A 17275-nucleotide genomic window follows, 5' to 3' on the forward strand; every position below is an offset into this window, starting at 1 on the left:
AAAAAAACACGCATGAATTATAATACATTGCTGGTTGATAACGTTTAGCAACGAAAGCATTAAAATGTATTTGGTTCTAAAGGAAGTACAGGAGAAAGGGTACATTAAGGCAAATAACAATGCAACACCCCCCTAGAAAATCACTGATATGAAAAACAAAGAACCCACTGGGTGACTAAGAAGCTGTTGAATAAGAGAAGTCTGTGTCATACATCTCTATGGATATGCTGCTGAATTTGAAGCAGCTATAGAAAAACACATCACCATTCAGTTCTTTGTGTGGGTGTGTCATGTGGTTGTGAAAAGGTTGTGGTAAAACCTTGTCTCATAGAGATCAATATAGTAATATTTGAATTAGTTTGCTGTGAATGATGTCAGCTCAATGGTCACAGGCTAGTTGATGATGAGGGATCATGTTGGATAGGCTTTGTCAACCTTAAACGTGTGTGGCTCGGCTGCAGTCGCCTAATTCAAAGTAACCACATGGAGTGCTGTTCGTACTCACGTCAACTCTTTGTGCACACACAATGATTGACAGATTGACAATCAAAAATACATGTTTTAAAGCTGCAAATCAGCAGGATGGGGCTGGAGAAATGTAACCACTCTCAAATGCATAGACAGAGCTATGGATGCAAGGACTGACCATCCATGATATCAAAATGATAGATTTAACCATGTTAGGCATTTATAAGTTATATTCTCCATTAATCAATGTGTACATGTCATTAATTTATAAGTCCAAAAATGGATGTAGCAACTGTAGATTGCCCCTTTAACATTTCAGAAAGCAAATAATATAAATATTCCAAATAGGCTATATGTCCACTTGGAGTGTGTGTGTTGGGTGTGTGGACCGTCCTGTGTCTTTCCATGAGGTCAGTAGCCGGTCTCTCTCTGTGTGTGTGTGTGTGTGTGTGTGTATCTGTGTGTGTGTGTGTGTGTGTGTGTATATGTGTATGTGTGTGTGTATATGTGTATATGTGTGTGTGTATATGTGTGTGTGTGTGTGTGTGTGTGTGTGTGTGTGTGTGTGTGTGTGTGTGAGCACTACACCCAGTGGACCTACAGTGGCAGCCAACTGTTCTCCAGCCTAACAGAGACTGTAAACCATCTTTATATTCTTCTTGATTCCTGTGGACGTGTACACACAAACACAGCACATTCAAAATACATCCGTCAGCTGTACCAATTCAGTATGAAAACATCAGAGAAATACAAGCCTTGATAGGCCCACACCCAGAAAGTGTATCAGAGGATGATGATGAAAATATGTGTACACTCTTAAGAGTGAGTCAACCATAGCGGATGTCTAAAATGTGACAAAAAAAGACAGCAATAATCTGCGAAGCAGGCATAACTCTAACAAAATATGGAATTCTTTCAGATGCTCTATACAAAACATTTCTAAGTGTTGCACCATCACAGCCCCCTGAATCTGGGATGACACCTTGGTCAGTCACACAGGAAATGGCGAGGCAGACACCCTTACATCCTGTCTCTGGTTTGGGGTGAAGCACTTCCTCCCGAAACCACAGAAGCTATAAGTATTTGGTTTCTCTCGCGCAACGGCTGCAGCCGCCTCAGTTCCTTTGTAGACTGTGTGTTTTGCGAGAAGCAACACAAAAACAAAACACGTAAAGAACATGTTAACAAGGCAAACTAGACATGATTCTCAACCACGACATGTAGCTACTTTACACAGACATCAACATTTGCCTGGTTATGTTATGCCCCAATGACACAAACTCTTAATCACGAAACTCTTTGGAGGGCAAATTACATTCGCATCCATAATTTTCAAGTATCTTTAAAATCTAAAGAAAAGCACAAATGCTATGTTGATCAGTGTTGTTCAGCAAAGCCATGGCTGGAACACAGACGTTGTCATGGACATTGGACTTGATGCTCCAAACCTGGGTTCAAGTAGTATTTGTTTTCTTTTAATTTTGCGTTTGATTGAGCCTGTCTGAAATACCAGATGGAAGGGCTTTGCACTTTTGGGATTGCTCCATTGGTTGGTTCCATTGCGACAGGCAAGCTTAATCAAGTTGAAAAATAAAAGCTGAGACACTTGTGCCTTCCTCCCATACTGCTACCCCCACATCTCCCCTTTGACCTACTCAACTATGGTGCGTGGTCTGTAAGGAGATTGACAGTTCCCAAACTGTCAGTCAGTCTGTCTGTCGAAAGGGCGACATCCCATTGGAACTACACTTCCTGTCGGGAAATGACAACATGTACAGGGCCCAAACATGTACGGCTAAACAGTCTCACAAAGTTAATTTGTGCCAATTAAGTTCGCTTCCAAATGTAAATAAATTCTATCCATCGTCAGAGTCCGTAACCACCGTCTCCCTCCCTCTGTCTATTCTCCAGAGTCTCTCACTCCAGACCTCCAGATCGGGCAACTTTACCCTCCTCTCCTCTCCCCATCAGGGCTTACTGGCAGCGGGCTTGGACTTGCCGTTTGGCCCCTGGGCTGGCTTGACTATGCGGGTCATCTCCACGTCGGCTAGGCTGTCCGGGGCCAGGCAGGAGCGCATGTGCTCGATAGTCTTCTGGTAGGACTGGCGCTCCTGCTCCAGCGAGCGAATCATGTGCTTCATCTTGGACTCGCGTGACAAGAAGTTCTCCATGTTGGTCTCCAGGCTCTGGATTTTCTGACGCTCCACCTGGGAGAAAAAAAAGGAGAACGGATGGTTTTAGACAAACACATAGGATAGGTGCATACAGAGTGCATCAAGACCATGTTTTTAGAAGAACAATGATATAGGACAATGTAGTAGGTGAATGATTGACTGAGTGGCTGTATGTATGTGTGTGTGTGTGTGTGTGTGCGCACACACGCATGTCTACCCGTTTGTGTGCCTGTGTAAAAAGATAGTAGAAACATTTCAAGACTATAGTATGTTCCCTGTTTTCTGTTAACATTAACTAGGGGGTCTCACCAAATCTGGGTCAATTCTAAATCCCTGTGGTTCCTCAGCTGTGACCTCAGCTCTCAGACTTTTACTGGTCTACATTATGGATTAAATGACCACTGGGCCAAAAAGTTAGAATTCCTTGGAAGGAAAACTGTGCCTTATTTTGTCTTTCTATGACTGTGTTTGGGGTTGTGCTCTGGTGACATCTACTGGCAGACCAGTGCAATTCGACTCCAAAAAGTGTTTATGTCTGTATTCTGTGTCTACTGTATATACTGTGAGCGCCATACTAGATGTGCTTCAGCGCAGCTTACATAAATAGGGAAATGATGTCCAACTGAGGGACATATTAACCGAAGACACTTCACAAGATGAGTATCTGAGGGATATTCATACTCTGAAGTGTATAATAGAATGAAATCCTTCAAACAGTCAAGAGCTGTCTCTCCATTGGCATCGAACACGGATACCTCATGCGCCTCGACCTGTTGCTTCGGCCTGTTGTTTCCAAAGTTTTACTTTGTTTTATTTTTGTTTTGTTCATAAGTGTTTGTGTCAACACCTGCTACCAACTAGCCAGCTAGCTAGGTAGCTTGCAATGGAGCCCGCTTCGCCTAGAATAGCTAACGAATGTTTCCAGTGCTGTGGAAGCTGTGTTTACTACGCTCTTGTCTGGGACAATATTGACAATCCGGCAATTGTTTGTTAGCGGAGGATTACAGGAATGAGGTGGCTATGCTTAGCAAGCAAATCTCAATTCTGTGCGAACTTATGGGGAAAACGCAAAATTTGAACTTTCTCGTTCTCAACCTCGTATTGGCTGGACGCCGCATGGGCCTGATGGATGTTTCCCTGCCTTGTCATCTGTCCCTATCCGAATGTCCTGTGCTACCTGGAACTATCCTGCCAAGGAAGTAGTCTCCATCTTCTTCTCCTCCTACATCCTGTAGTGAAGTAGACAGAGAACAGCAAGAAGATTGTTCCAATCAGCACTGATCCCATGTCACAAATCGTGGAAACCGAAGGCAGCGGCATGCTGCTAAGTGGAAGGGAGCGAGTGAGAGAGGTTCGGAGCAGATTGACATAAGGAATAGCTTCGCTGCACTGGTGCCTGATCTACCTGCGCCTTCATCGCTGTGATTGCCTGTGTCTGCGACGGTGGTGCAGACTCCAACTACGCTGACCCCAGCAGTGGCTTTGTCGTCGAGTTCGGCTCCTTTCCCTCTCTCTGGATCTGACTGGGCACTGCCTGCTGTGGGAGGTCTGGACCTATCGCCGGGAGCAGCAGGCATACGCTATCCTAGTTCCCGTGAGGGGTAGGAATGGGCGGATTTCTCCATTCCCTTCTCAGGCCGTTGTATTGTGTAGTTCAATGGTGAGAAATGTCTCAGTCCCTGGAGCAAAAACATTGTGCTATCCAGGAGCACGAGTACAGGACATCAGTAAGCTGCTCCCAGACATTTTAAACCAGCATCAGGAAATGTAGTCTATCATAGTTCATGTAGGATTCAATGACATTATGAAGGGCAGCTCAGAACAGCTGAAGATGGATTTTAAAGAACTGATTGGGGTCACTACTTGACACCAACACACAACCATATATCTGGACCTCTGCCCCCCCCTAGATCGTGGCATTGAACGATTCAGCAGACTTTTAGCTCTCCATAACTGGCTACGTGACTATTGCAGCTCTGTAGGTGTAACATTTATTGACAATTTTGATACCTTCTGGAAGCAAATCTCGTTTTATAAGGAGGATGGAAGCCACCTAAATAATTTGGTTTCCTGGGTCCTTTCACAGCATTTTAAGGCTGCACTGAGACAATGAATTATCCATGACCCAAGCCCAGGTCTGTTATTCCCTACCATTGTCTTGCTGAGTTGTCATAACGCTTCAGCAAATGTACATTATCCCAAGGGGGTTAGAAGACACAATGTAAGTAACCTAACCTGTTGTCTGGACCTATGGCAGTCTCTATGGGGGTGCCACAGGGTTCTATTCTTGGGCCGACTCTTTTCTCTGTGTATATCAATGACGTCGCTCTTGCTGCTGGTGACTCTCAGATCCACCTCTACGCAGACGACACCATTTTGTATACATCTGGCCCTTCATTGGACACTGTGTTAACAAACCTCCAAACGAGCTTCAATGCCATACAACACTCCTTCAGTAGCCTCCAACGGCTCTTAAACACTAGTAAAACTAAATGCATGCTCTTCAACCGAACGCTGCTTGCACCCGCCCACCCGACTAGAATCACTACTCTCGACGGGTCTGACCTAGAGTATGTGGACAACTACAAATATCTAGGTGTCTGGTTAGACTGTAAACTCTCCTTCCAGACTCACATTAAGAATCTCCAATCCAAAGTTAAATCTAGAATCGGCTTCCTATTTCGCAACAAAGCCTCCTTCACTCATGCTGCCAAACATGCCCTCGTAAAACTGACTATCCTACCGATCCTTGACTTTGGCGATGTCATTTACAAAATAGCCTCCAACACTCTACTCAGCAAATTGGATGTAGTCTATCACAGTGCCATCCGTTTTGTCTCCAAAGCCCCATATAATACCCACCACTGTGACCTGTACGCTCTTGTTGGCTGGTCCTCACTACATATTCGTCACCAAACCCACTGGCTCCAGGCCATCTATAAATCACTGCTAGGCAAATCCCCGCCTTATCTTAGCTCATTGGTCACCATAGCAACACCCACCCGTAGTCTGCGCTCCAGCAGGTATATCTCACTGGTCATCCCCAAAGCCAACACCTCCTTTGGCCGCAATTCCTTCCAGTTCTCTGCTGCCAATGACTGGAACAAATTGCAAAAATCTCTGAAGCTGGAGACACTTATCTCCCTCACTAACTTTAAGCATCAGTTGTCAGAGCACCTTACCGATCACTGCACCTGTACACAGCCCATCTGAAATTAGCCCGCCCAACTACCTCATCCCTATATTGTTATTTATTTTGCTCATTTGTACCCCAGTATCTCTATTTGCACATCATCTCTTGCACATCTATCATTCCAGTGTTAATACTAATTGTAATTATTTTGCACTATAGCCTATTTATTGCCTTACCTCCATAACTTGCTACATTTGCACACACTGTATATATATGTATTTCTGTTGTATTTTTGACTTTGTTTTGTTTTACCCCATATGTAACTCTGTGTTGTTGTTTTTTTATCGCACTGCTTTGCTTTATCTTGGCCAGGTCGCAGTTGTAAATGAGAACTTGTTCTCAACTGGTTTACCTGGTTAAATAAAGGTGAAATAAAATAAAAATAAAATGTATGTCACTCTTACCGCCCTGAATGCCTCTGCTGATACCACAGCTATTGTATGCAGTAATCATGTGCCTATGAATCAGAGTTATACTGTTAGCACTGAGGCGGTGTGCCCTAGTAGGAAGTCCACTGTATGCAGCTCACCCTACACTAACATAAATAACATGAGCATGTCTACTTCAGCTAAGCTTGCCAGTAAAGCAAATTAAAACAATCAAGCATCCCAGAAAAGTGCTAGAAATAGCCCACATTAACATCTGTAGTTTAAGAAATAAGGTTCATGAAATCAATCACTTGCTATTAACAGATGACATTCATATTCTGACAATCTCTGCAATTTACTTAGATAATACCTTTGATGATACAGTGGTAGCAATATATGGTTAATATCTACAGCAGGACAGCCCAACCCTGTTCCTGGAGAGCTACCGTCCTGTAGGTTTTTGCTACAACCCTAATCTAGCTCACCTGATTCTAATAATTAGCAGGTTGATAAGATGAATCAGGTTAGTAACACCTAGGGTTGGAGGGAAAACCTACAGGAGCGTAGCTCTCCAGGAACAGGGTTGGGCAACCCTTATCTACAGAAATGACTGAAATACCAAAGGTGGAGGTGTTGCCGTTTATATTCAGAACAACATACCTGTAAAGCTTAGAGAGGATCTCATGTTAAATACTGTTGAAGTAATATGGCTGCAGGTTCATCTGCCTCACCTAAAGCCCATTCTGGTGGGAAGCTGCTATAGACCACCAAGTGCTAACAGTCAGTATCTGGATAACATGTGAAATGCTTGATCATGTATGTGATATAAATAGAGGTATATTTTCTGGGTGATATAAATATTGACTGGCTTTCATCAGGCTGCCCACTCAAGAGAAAGCTTCAAACTGTAACTAGTGCCTTCAACATTATTCAGGTTATCAGTCAACCTACCAGGGTAGTTACAAACAGCACAGGAATTAAATAATCAACATGTTTTGATCACATCTTTACTAATGCTGCAGAAATGTACTTTAAAGCAGTATCCAAATCCATCGGATGTAGTGAACACAATATAGTAGCCATATCTAGGAAAACCAAAGTTCCAAAGACTGGGCCTAATATAGTGTATAAGTTTTGTAGTGATTCCTATGTTGTTGATGTAAAGGATATGTGTTGGTCTGTGGTGTGTAATGAGGAGCAACCAGATGCTGCACTTGACACATTTATGAAGTTGCTTATCCCAGTTACTAATAAGCATGCACCCATTAAGAAAATTACTGTAAAAACTGTTGAATTCCAGTGGATTGAAAAATGGTATGGTTGAGAGGGATGAGGCAAAAGGGATGGCAAATAAGTCTGGCTGCACAACCGATTGGCAAACTTACTCCAAATTGAGAAATCATGTGACTAAACTGAAAAAAAAAAAAAAAAAGAAACTACACTATGCAACAAAGATAAATGACAAAGAATTATAGTAAAAAGCTTTGGCGCACCTTAAATGAAATGCTGGCCAAAACAGCAAACTTTACTCCATCATTCATTGAATCAGATGGCTCATTCATCACAAAACCCACTGATATTGCCAACTACTTTAATGAGTTTTTCATTGGCAAGATTAGTAAACTTAGGCATGACATGCCATCAACAAATGCTGACACTAAACATCCAAGTATAACTGATCAATTTACGAAAGACAAGCATTGTACATTTCTATTCCGTAAAGTGAGTGCGGAAGAAGTGAAACAATTATTGTTGTCTATCACAATGACAAGACACCGGGGTCTGACAACTCGGATGGAAAATTACTGAGGATAATAGTGGACAATGTTGCCACTCCTATTTGCAATATCTTCAATCTAAGCCTACTATAAAGTGTGTGCCCTCAGGTCTGGAGGGAAGCAAAAGTAATTATGCTACCCAAGAATAGAAAAGCCCCCTTTACTGGCTCAAATAGCCAACCAATCAGCCTGTTTCCAACCCTTAGTAAACTTTTGGAGAGAAAAAATTGTTTGACCAGATAAAATGCTATTTTACTGTAAACAAATTGACAACAGACTTTCAGCACACTTATAGGGAAGGACCTTCAACAAGCACAGCACTTACACAAATGAATGATAATTGGCTGGGGGAAATTGATGATAAAAAGATTGTGGGGGTTGTTTTGTTAGACTTCAGTGCGGCTTTTGACATTATCAATCAGTCTGCTGCTGGAAATACCTATGTGTTATGGCTTGACACCCCCTGCTGTATTGTGGATGAAGAGTTACCTGTCTAAAAGAACACAGAAGGTGTTCTTTATTGGAAGCCTCTCCAACATAATCCAGGTAGAATCAGGAATTCCCCAGGGCAGCTGTTTAGGTCGCTTACTTTTTTCAATCTTTACTAACGGCATACCACTAGCTTTGAGTAAAGCCAGTGTGTATGTATGCGGATGACAACACTATACACGTCAGCTACTACAGCAACTGAAATGACTGCAACACTTAACAAAGAGCTGCAGTTAGTTTCAGAATGGGTGGCAAGGAATAAGGTAGTCCTAAATATTTAAAAAACTAAAAGCAATGTATTTGGGACAAATCATTCACTAAACCCTAAACCTCAACTAAATCTTGTAATGAATAATATGGAAATTGAGCAAGTTGAGGTGACTAAACTGCTTGGAGGAACCCTGGATTGTAAACTGTCATGGTCAAAACATATTGATACAACAGTAGCTAAAATGGGGAGATGTCGGTCTATAATAAAGCGCTGCTCTACCTTCTTAACATCATTATCAACAAGGCAGGTTCTACAGGCCCTAGTTTTGTCGCACCTGGACTACTGTTCAGTCGTGTGGTGGGGTGCCACAAAGAGGGACTTAGGAACATTTCAATTGGCTCAGAACAGGGCAGCGCGGCTGGCCCTAAAATGTACACAGAGAGCTAACAGTAATGATATGCATGTCAATCACTCATGGCTCAAAGTGGAGGAGATTGACTTCATCACTACTTGTTTTTGTAAGAGGTGTTGACAAGCTGAATGAACCGAGCTGTCTGTTTAAACTACTAGCACACAGCTCGGACCCCCATGCATACATGCTAGCAGAGGTCTCTTCACAATCCCCAAGTCCAGAACAGACTATGGGAGGCGCACAGTACTACATAGAGCCATGCCTACATGGAACTCTATTCCACATCAGGTAAGTGTTGCAAGCAGTAGAATCAGATTTAAAAACGGATAAAAATACACCTTATGTAACAGCAGGGACTGTGAAGAGACTCACACACAGGTACAGACACGCATACGCACACGGGCGCTAGCACACACGTACATTGTAATATTGTTGTATAGTGGTATCATACATTTTGTGTTGTGGATATGTGGTGGTGTGACAGTGTTATATGATGTACTGTTTTATCTTTTGTTTTATGTGTCTTAATGTGTTTGGACCCCAGGAAGAGTAGCTGCTGCCTTGGCAGCAACTAATGGGGAGCCCTAATAAAATACAAATACAATAGAATAGAATAACTAGTGGCTTTTTGGACTATATTGGTGTCTTATGTACTCCTGGACTGCACAATGAATTGCCCTGTGGGAAAAATTATGTTTGAATTGAATTCTGCCAGTTTCGTCACCTGCAGTATCTCCAGCAGATCCATGTTCTGTTTCTTCAGCCGGTTGTTGGTCTTCTCCAGTTTATCAAGGCGGTCTGAGTCGTCTGACTGGGGCACAGTGTCCACGATCTCATCCTGCAGCACGTGGTACTCCACCTCATATGTATGTAGCTGCTTCGAGATGTCCATCTCTAACACCTGGCAACCCACATAATGACAAAATATGTAAGTCCTGGCAACCCAGATTTAAAAAACTCAACTTCTATCTTAAACATCTGGCAACCCCAAAGAGACAAATTCTAAATCCATAGCCAAAACCTGTCAGTTAATAAGCAAAGAAAAATTATAAAAGTAAACCAGTAATGGAGTTGAATCCCTATTTCAATAAGCAACTTAGTCAACCTAAACGTAAGGAATCAAGATGTGTACATTCTGTCTAGTCAATGCCTTCAGAGCTATAAAACTCACTTGATTACCATACCATTGTCCACCCATATCATTTCAGTGGGCTTGTTTCTTTACTGGGAGCCCTTATTGTCCCTTATATGAATAAGATCATATTTAACCTGCATTTAAATAGGCCTATTTCTTTCTAATACTCTGAGTGTTTGATCGAGTTTGCCTGGAGTGCCAGACTTAAGTAAAGATGAAAGAAAATACTATTTCAACCCAGATCTGCAACTCTGTCTTCTTTTAACCAGGGGAACCCATTCAAATCAAATCAAATAAAATTTTATTGGTCACATACATGTGTTTAGCAGATGTTATTGCGGGTGTAGCGAAATGCTTATGCTTCTAGCTCCGACAGTGCAGTAATATCGAACAATTTCACAACATATACCCAATACACACAAATCTAAGTAAGGAATGAATTAAGAATATATACATATATGGACTAGCGATGTCAGAGCGGCATGGACTAAGATACAGTAGAATTGTATAGAATACAGTATATACTTATGAGATGAGTAATGCAAGATATGTAAACATTATTAAAGTGACTAAGATACCGTAGAATAATATAGAATACAGTATATACATATGAGATGAGTAATGCAAGATATGTAAACATTATTAAAGTGGCTTGTGTTCCATTTCTTAAAGTGGCCAGTGATTTCTAGTCTGTCTATAGGCAGCAGCCTCTAATGTGCTAGTGATGGCTGTTTAACAGTCTGATGGCCTTGAGATAGAAGCTGTTTATCAGTCTCTTGGTCTCAGCTTTGATGCACCTGCTTTGATGCACCAGCTTTGATGCACCACAAAAATGTATGCACGCATGACTGTAAGTCGCTTTGGATAAAAGCGTCTGCTAAATGGCATATTATTTATTATTTATTTTACTGACCTCGCCTTCTGGATGATAGCGGGGTGAACAGGCAGTGGCTCGGGTGGTTGATGTCATTGATTATCTTTTTGGCCTTCCTGTGACATTGGGTGCTGTAGGTGTCCTGGAGGGTGGGTAGTTTGCCCCCGGTAATGTGTTGGACTACCCTCTGGAGAGCCTTGTGGTTGCGGGCGGTGCAGTAGCCGTACCAGGCGGTGATGCAGACCGACAGGATGCATCTGTAAACGTTTGTGAGGGTTTTAGGTGCCAAGCCAAATTTCTTTAGCCTCCTGAGGTTGAAGAGGCTCTGTTGCGCCTTCTTTACCACAATGTCTGTGTGGGTGGTCAATTTCAGTTTGTCAGTTATGTGTACGCCAAGGAACTTGAAGCTTTCCACCTTCTCCACTGCGGTCCCGTCGATGTGGATAGGGGGGTGCACCCTCTGCTGTTTCCTGAAGTCCACGATCATCTCCTTTGTTTTGTTGACGTTGAGTGAGACGTTATTTTCCTGGCACCACACTCCCAGAGCCCTCACCTCCTCCCTGTAGGATGTCTCGTCATTGTTGGTAATCAAGCCTACTACGGTTGTGTCGTCTGCAAACTTGATGATTGAGTTGGAGGCGTGCTTGGCCATGCAGTCATGGGTGAACAGGGAGTACAGGAGAGGGCTGAGCACGCACCCTTGTGGGGCCCCAGTGTTGAGGATCAGCGAAGTGGAGGTGCTGTTTCCTACCTTGACCACCTGGGGGCGGCCCATCAGGAAGTCCAGGACCCATTTGCACAGGGCGGGGTTCAGACCCAGGGCCTCGAGCTTAATGATGACCTTGGAGTGTACTATGGTGTTGAATACTGAGCTATAGTCAATGAACAGCATTCTTACATAGGTATTCCTCTTGTCCAGATGGGATAGGGCAGTGTGCAGAGTGATGGCGATTGCATCGTCTGTGGATCTATTGGGGCGGTAAGCAAATTGAAGTAGGTCTAGGGTGGCAGATAAGGTAGAGGTGATATGATCCTTGACTAGTCTCTCAAAGCACTTCATGATGACAGAGGTGAGTGCTACGGGGCGATAGTCGTTTAGTTCAGTTACCTTTTCTTTCTTGGGTACAGGAACAATGGTGGTCATCTTGAAGCATGTGGGGACAGCAGACTGGGAAAGGAAGAGATTGAATATGCCCGTAAACACACCAGCCAGCTGGTCTGCGCATGCTCTGAGGACACGGCTAGGGATGCCGTCTGGGCCGACAGCCTTGCGAGGGTTAACACATTTAAATGTTTTACTCACGTCGGCCACGGAGAAGGAGAGCCCAAATTCCTTGGTAGCGGGCCGCGTCGGTGGCACTGCGTTATCCTCAACTTGAGACAACTGTGGCCTTGTTGTGTTGTGTGACAAAGCTGCACATTTTGTTAGTGGCCTTTTATTGTCCCCAGCACAAGGTGGACCTGTGTAATGATCATGCTGTTTAATCAGTTTCTTGATATGCCACACATGTCACGTGGATGGATTGTCTTGACAAAGGATGCTCACTAACAGGGATGTAAACACATTTGTGCCCAAAATTTGAGAGAATTTTTTTTTTGGTGCGTATGGAAAATTTCTGGGATCTTTTATTTCAGCTCATGAAACATGTGATCAGCAACTTGATATGTTGCATTTATATTTTTGTTCAGTGTAGTTACAACACTTCAAATAAATTACATTACAACCAATCAAAACAAGTGCAGTTTTTATTGGTCACATTTTTTTAAATTAGAGCCCTCAATTCACCTTTTGGGACCAAAGAATCAAGTTTTAGAATGACCTGTAGCTCATTCCAGGACTGAGGGGCATAATAACTGAAAGCAGTCTTCCCTAACTCAGAAGAGACCTGTGGAACCTCTAGTAACAACCAGTCTTGAGAGTCAGCCAACAGAGACAATGACGCGTACGGAAGAGACAATGATGCGTACGGAAATGATTACCAGTGATAAAACACAAGGCTGAGTGGAAGACTAAATCTCGAGGTTTGTTGATAGAACTTCGGCAGCCTAGTCCTCAAATTTGCTTTGTAAATAACAGGGCGGGCCATTCTATTGATCCATTCTAATTATAGGCCTAATCTTAAAATGGTATGTACCCTATATCAGTCCACCAAATCCAAACAGTCTTATCAGTCTACTCTGGCCTACTTGCTACACAGTGAGAGCGTGCATAATTGTACATGTTGAACGGCTTTCAATATCTACTAAAATATCCACATCAGGCAGCAGGTGAGCGAGTGTCGGAGAATGTGGTGATGAGGCTTGTGGAACCTTACATTGGCAAGGGGAGAAATGTCACCATGGAAACTGTCAGAAACCGTCTCAGGGAAGCTCATCTGTGATCTTGTCGTCCTCACCAGGGTCTTGTACTGACTGCAGTTTGGCGTCATAACCGATTTCAGTGGGCAAATGCTCACGTTCGATGGCCACTGGCACACTGGAGAAGTGTGCTGTTCACGGATTAATCCCGGTTTCAACTGTACCGGGCAGATGTGGCAAGTTGTTTGCTGATGTTAACATTGTGAACAGTGCCGCATGGTAGGTTATGGTATGGGCAGGCATAAGCTACAGGCAACGAACACAATTGCATTTTATCAATGGCAATTTCAATGCACAGAGATATTGTGACGAGATCCTGAGGCTCATTGTCGTGCCATTCATCCACTGCCATCACCTCATGTTCCAGCATGATAATGCACAGCCCCATGTTTACATTTACATTTACAATTACGTCATTTAGCAGACGCTCTTATCCAGAGCGACTTACAAATTGGTGCATTCAACTTATGATAGCCAGTGGGACAAGCACTTTTTTTTATGGGGGGGTGGGGAAGGGAGAAGGATTACTTTTATACTATTCCAGGTATTCCTTAAAGAGGTAGGGTTTCAAGTGTCTCCGGAAGGTGGTCAGTGACTCCGCTGTCCTGGCGTCGTGGGGGAGCTTGTTCCACCATTGGGGTGCCAGAGCAGCGAATAGCTTTGACTGGGCTGAGCGGGAACTGTGCTTCCGTAGAGGTAGGGGGGCTAGCAGTGCAGAGGTGGATGAACGTAGTGCCCTCGTTTGGGTGTAGGATCTGATCAGAGCCTGAAGGTACGGAGGTGCCGTTCCCCTCACAGCTCCGTAGGCAAGCACCATGGTCTTGTAGTAGATGCGAGCTATTGAAGAGGAGTGGGACAACATTCCACAGGCCACAATCAACAGTCTGATCAACTCTATGTGAAGGAGAAGTGCAAGCAGAACAGGGCAGCACGGCTAGCCCTTGGATGTACATAGAGAGCTAACATTAATAATATGCATGTCAATCTCTCCAGGCTCAAAGTGGAGGAGAGATTGACTTAATCACTACATGTACTTGTGAGAGGTATTGAAATGTTGAATGCACCGAGCTGTCTGTTTGAACTACTGGCACACATGCATACCCTACAAGACATGTCACCAGAGGTCTCTTCACAGTCCCCAAGTCCAGAACAGACTATGGGAGGCGCACAGTACTACATAGAGCAATGACAACATGGAACTCTATTCCACATCAGGTAACTGATGAAAGCAGTAGAATCAGATTTAAAAAACAGAAAAAAATACACCTTATGGAACAGTGGGGACTGTGAAGCAACACAAACATGACCAAAGCCATATATAGTGCTCATGTCCACAAGGGCTGTAATCATCATGAGCACTCATGGGTTTGAGCTACTCCTATACACATAGTACACAAAAATCTATAATTTCAAATAGAATAGTGCTTTATTGTTAACTGTTGAAACAAAACAATATGGTTCTTTGCTCTGCATAAACTGAGACAACATACACACACACACAGGGTTATCCACAGTGCAGTGCATCTATGGAGTTTGGGGTTAAGTGTCTTGCTCAAGGGCACCATCTAAATGTAGGGCCAATTTCCCAGACCCAGATTAAACCCAGTCTTCTAAATGTAGGGCCAGTTTCCCAGACCCAGATTAAACCCAGTCTTCTAAATGTAGGGCCAGTTTCCCAGACCCAGATTAAACCCAGTCTTCTAAATGTAGGGCCAGTTTCCCAGACCCAGATTAAACCCAGTCTTGGACTCCGAAGCGGCATTGTGTGCATCCAAAATGGAACCCTATTCCTTATATAGCGCCAACAGCCCGACTTCTAATGTCTCCCCCCCCATCTGTACCTTTGAGATGGTCTCCTCCATCTGGGTGTGGGTGAGGTTGGGAATTGTAGTTTTCAGGTAGTCCACGGTGGTTTCAAAGCTATCACACTTCAATATCTCCCCTTCATGACTGCACAGTAGACAAAGAGCCACCTTAAAGATCACCTCATTCCCCTGGACAAATAGGATATCTATGACACAGAACACAAAGACAAGGGTTGAATGGGAGTGGGGGGGGTGTGTGTGTGTGTGTGTGTGTGTGTGTGTGTGTGTGTGTGTGTGTGTGTGTCGAATGAGCTCCATTTTGGTGGCCTCTGGTACATTCTAATGCCTTGATTCCATCCGAAAAACACAGCGATAATATTTAATACTTTATCAAGTTTACCACCCAGATTGGAAGAATTTGTTGTACTTTCGTGTAGAAAGACATTACTTTATAATTCAAATTACTGAAAATGTATGAATTCAGTGTATTAGTTATTTTGGATATCGTCTAGGTCTACGCCTATATGATTTACATTTACATTTTAGTCATTTAGCAGACGCTCTTATACAGAGCGACTTACAGTTAGTGAGTGCATACATTTTCATACTGGGCCCCCGTGGGAATCGACCCCACAACCCTGGCGTTGCAAGCGCCATGCTCTACCAACTGAGCTACATGGGGCATGATCAGGACTACTTTCTAAGTAAGAGAATATTAAAGGTATACTTCGGGATTTTGGCAAATGAGGCCATTTATCTACTTCCCCAGAGTCAGATGAACTTGTGGATACCATTTTTATGTCTCTGTTTGCAGTTTGAAGGAAGTTGCTAACTAGCGCTAGCGCAATTGCTAACTAGCGTTAGTGCAATGACTGCCCGCGAAACTACCTCTAACTTTTATCATACTGGACACAGAGACATACAATTGGTATCCACAAGTTCATCTGACTCTGGGGAAGTGGATAAATGGCCTCATTTGCCAAAATCCCAAAGTATCTTAAAGAAATATATGCCACAATGATGTTTGCTTTTCACATTAGGTATTTTATTAAAACAGAAAAATTGAGTAAATAACCCACATTATCTTCCATTTTATTAAGTTTTCTCCTTTTAGTTTTTTTCCATGTTTCTGTTTTTTTTTTAGGTTTCAGCTCTCAAAATAACAATTTTTTAATAGAAAAACAACACAATTAGATGTTTAAGTCCACAATGATGCTTAAACCACATCAGGAGACCACTTTTGAGGTCTGGGAAAAATCTGAGAAATTTAGATTTTTGGGTGTAGTTCCCCTTTAATTCATATGCACAACACATAGCAAGAGGCTGTTGTTATGTTTCACTATATTGGATCACTCCAATATATTGGTATCACTCCACGGCGAAGGGATACATCCGAGGTGAGGATTTACAGATTTATTCCCATGTACACCTTTGTCACGGCTGGGGTCCGCCCCTATATATAGACCACATGACCGCGACACACGTTCTCTTTCATTTTCTCGGCGGACGTCCGTATGGTTTGAGGTACAAACTTTCTGAAGTTCGCTTGGTAAGTCACTGGTACAGTGGCTTGTGAAAGTATTCACCCCCCTTGGCATTTTTCCTATTTTGTTACCTTACAACCTGGAATTAAAATAGATTTTTTGGGGGGTTGTATCATTTGATTTACACAACACGCCTACCACTTTGAAGATGCACAATAAAAAACTGAAAACTTCAGCGTGCATCACTATCCCCTGTATTTAGCGCCATCCATCATTCCTTCAATTCTGACCAGTTTCCTAGTCTCTGCCGATGAAAAACATCTCCACAGCATGATGCTGCCACCACCATGCTTCACTGTGGGGATAGTGTTCTCAGGGTGATGAGAGGTGTTGGGTTTGCGCCAGACATGGCGTTTTCCTTAATGGCCAAAAAGCTAAATTTTAGTCTCAGCTGACCAGAGTAACTTCTTCCATTTGTTTGGGGAGTCTCCCACATGCCTTTTGGCGAACACCAAACGTGTTTGCT

General features: G+C 43.1%; 1 protein-coding gene across 2 annotated transcripts in view; it reads right to left on the reverse strand.

Moving 5' to 3' along the window:
- Positions 1-972: 972 nt before the first annotated feature.
- Positions 973-17275, reverse strand: part of LOC121536603 (TBC1 domain family member 4) — a 154765-nt gene continuing 138462 nt past the window's right edge. The window contains exons 20-22 of one of the 2 annotated variants that reach the window (XM_041844002.2): positions 15302-15471; positions 9818-9994; positions 973-2675 (exon numbers count right to left, since the gene is read on the reverse strand). In XM_041844002.2, coding sequence (XP_041699936.1) covers positions 2436-2675; positions 9818-9994; positions 15302-15471 — 587 coding nt within the window. In that variant the 3' untranslated portion in view covers positions 973-2435. Of the gene's footprint in view, positions 2676-9817; positions 9995-15301; positions 15472-17275 lie in introns of those variants that run through there. The other variant, XM_041844003.2, reaches the window with a different exon arrangement.

Source organism: Coregonus clupeaformis, chromosome 23 (assembly GCF_020615455.1).
Source record: "Coregonus clupeaformis isolate EN_2021a chromosome 23, ASM2061545v1, whole genome shotgun sequence".
In the NCBI taxonomy this organism is placed as follows: domain Eukaryota; kingdom Metazoa; phylum Chordata; class Actinopteri; order Salmoniformes; family Salmonidae; genus Coregonus; species Coregonus clupeaformis.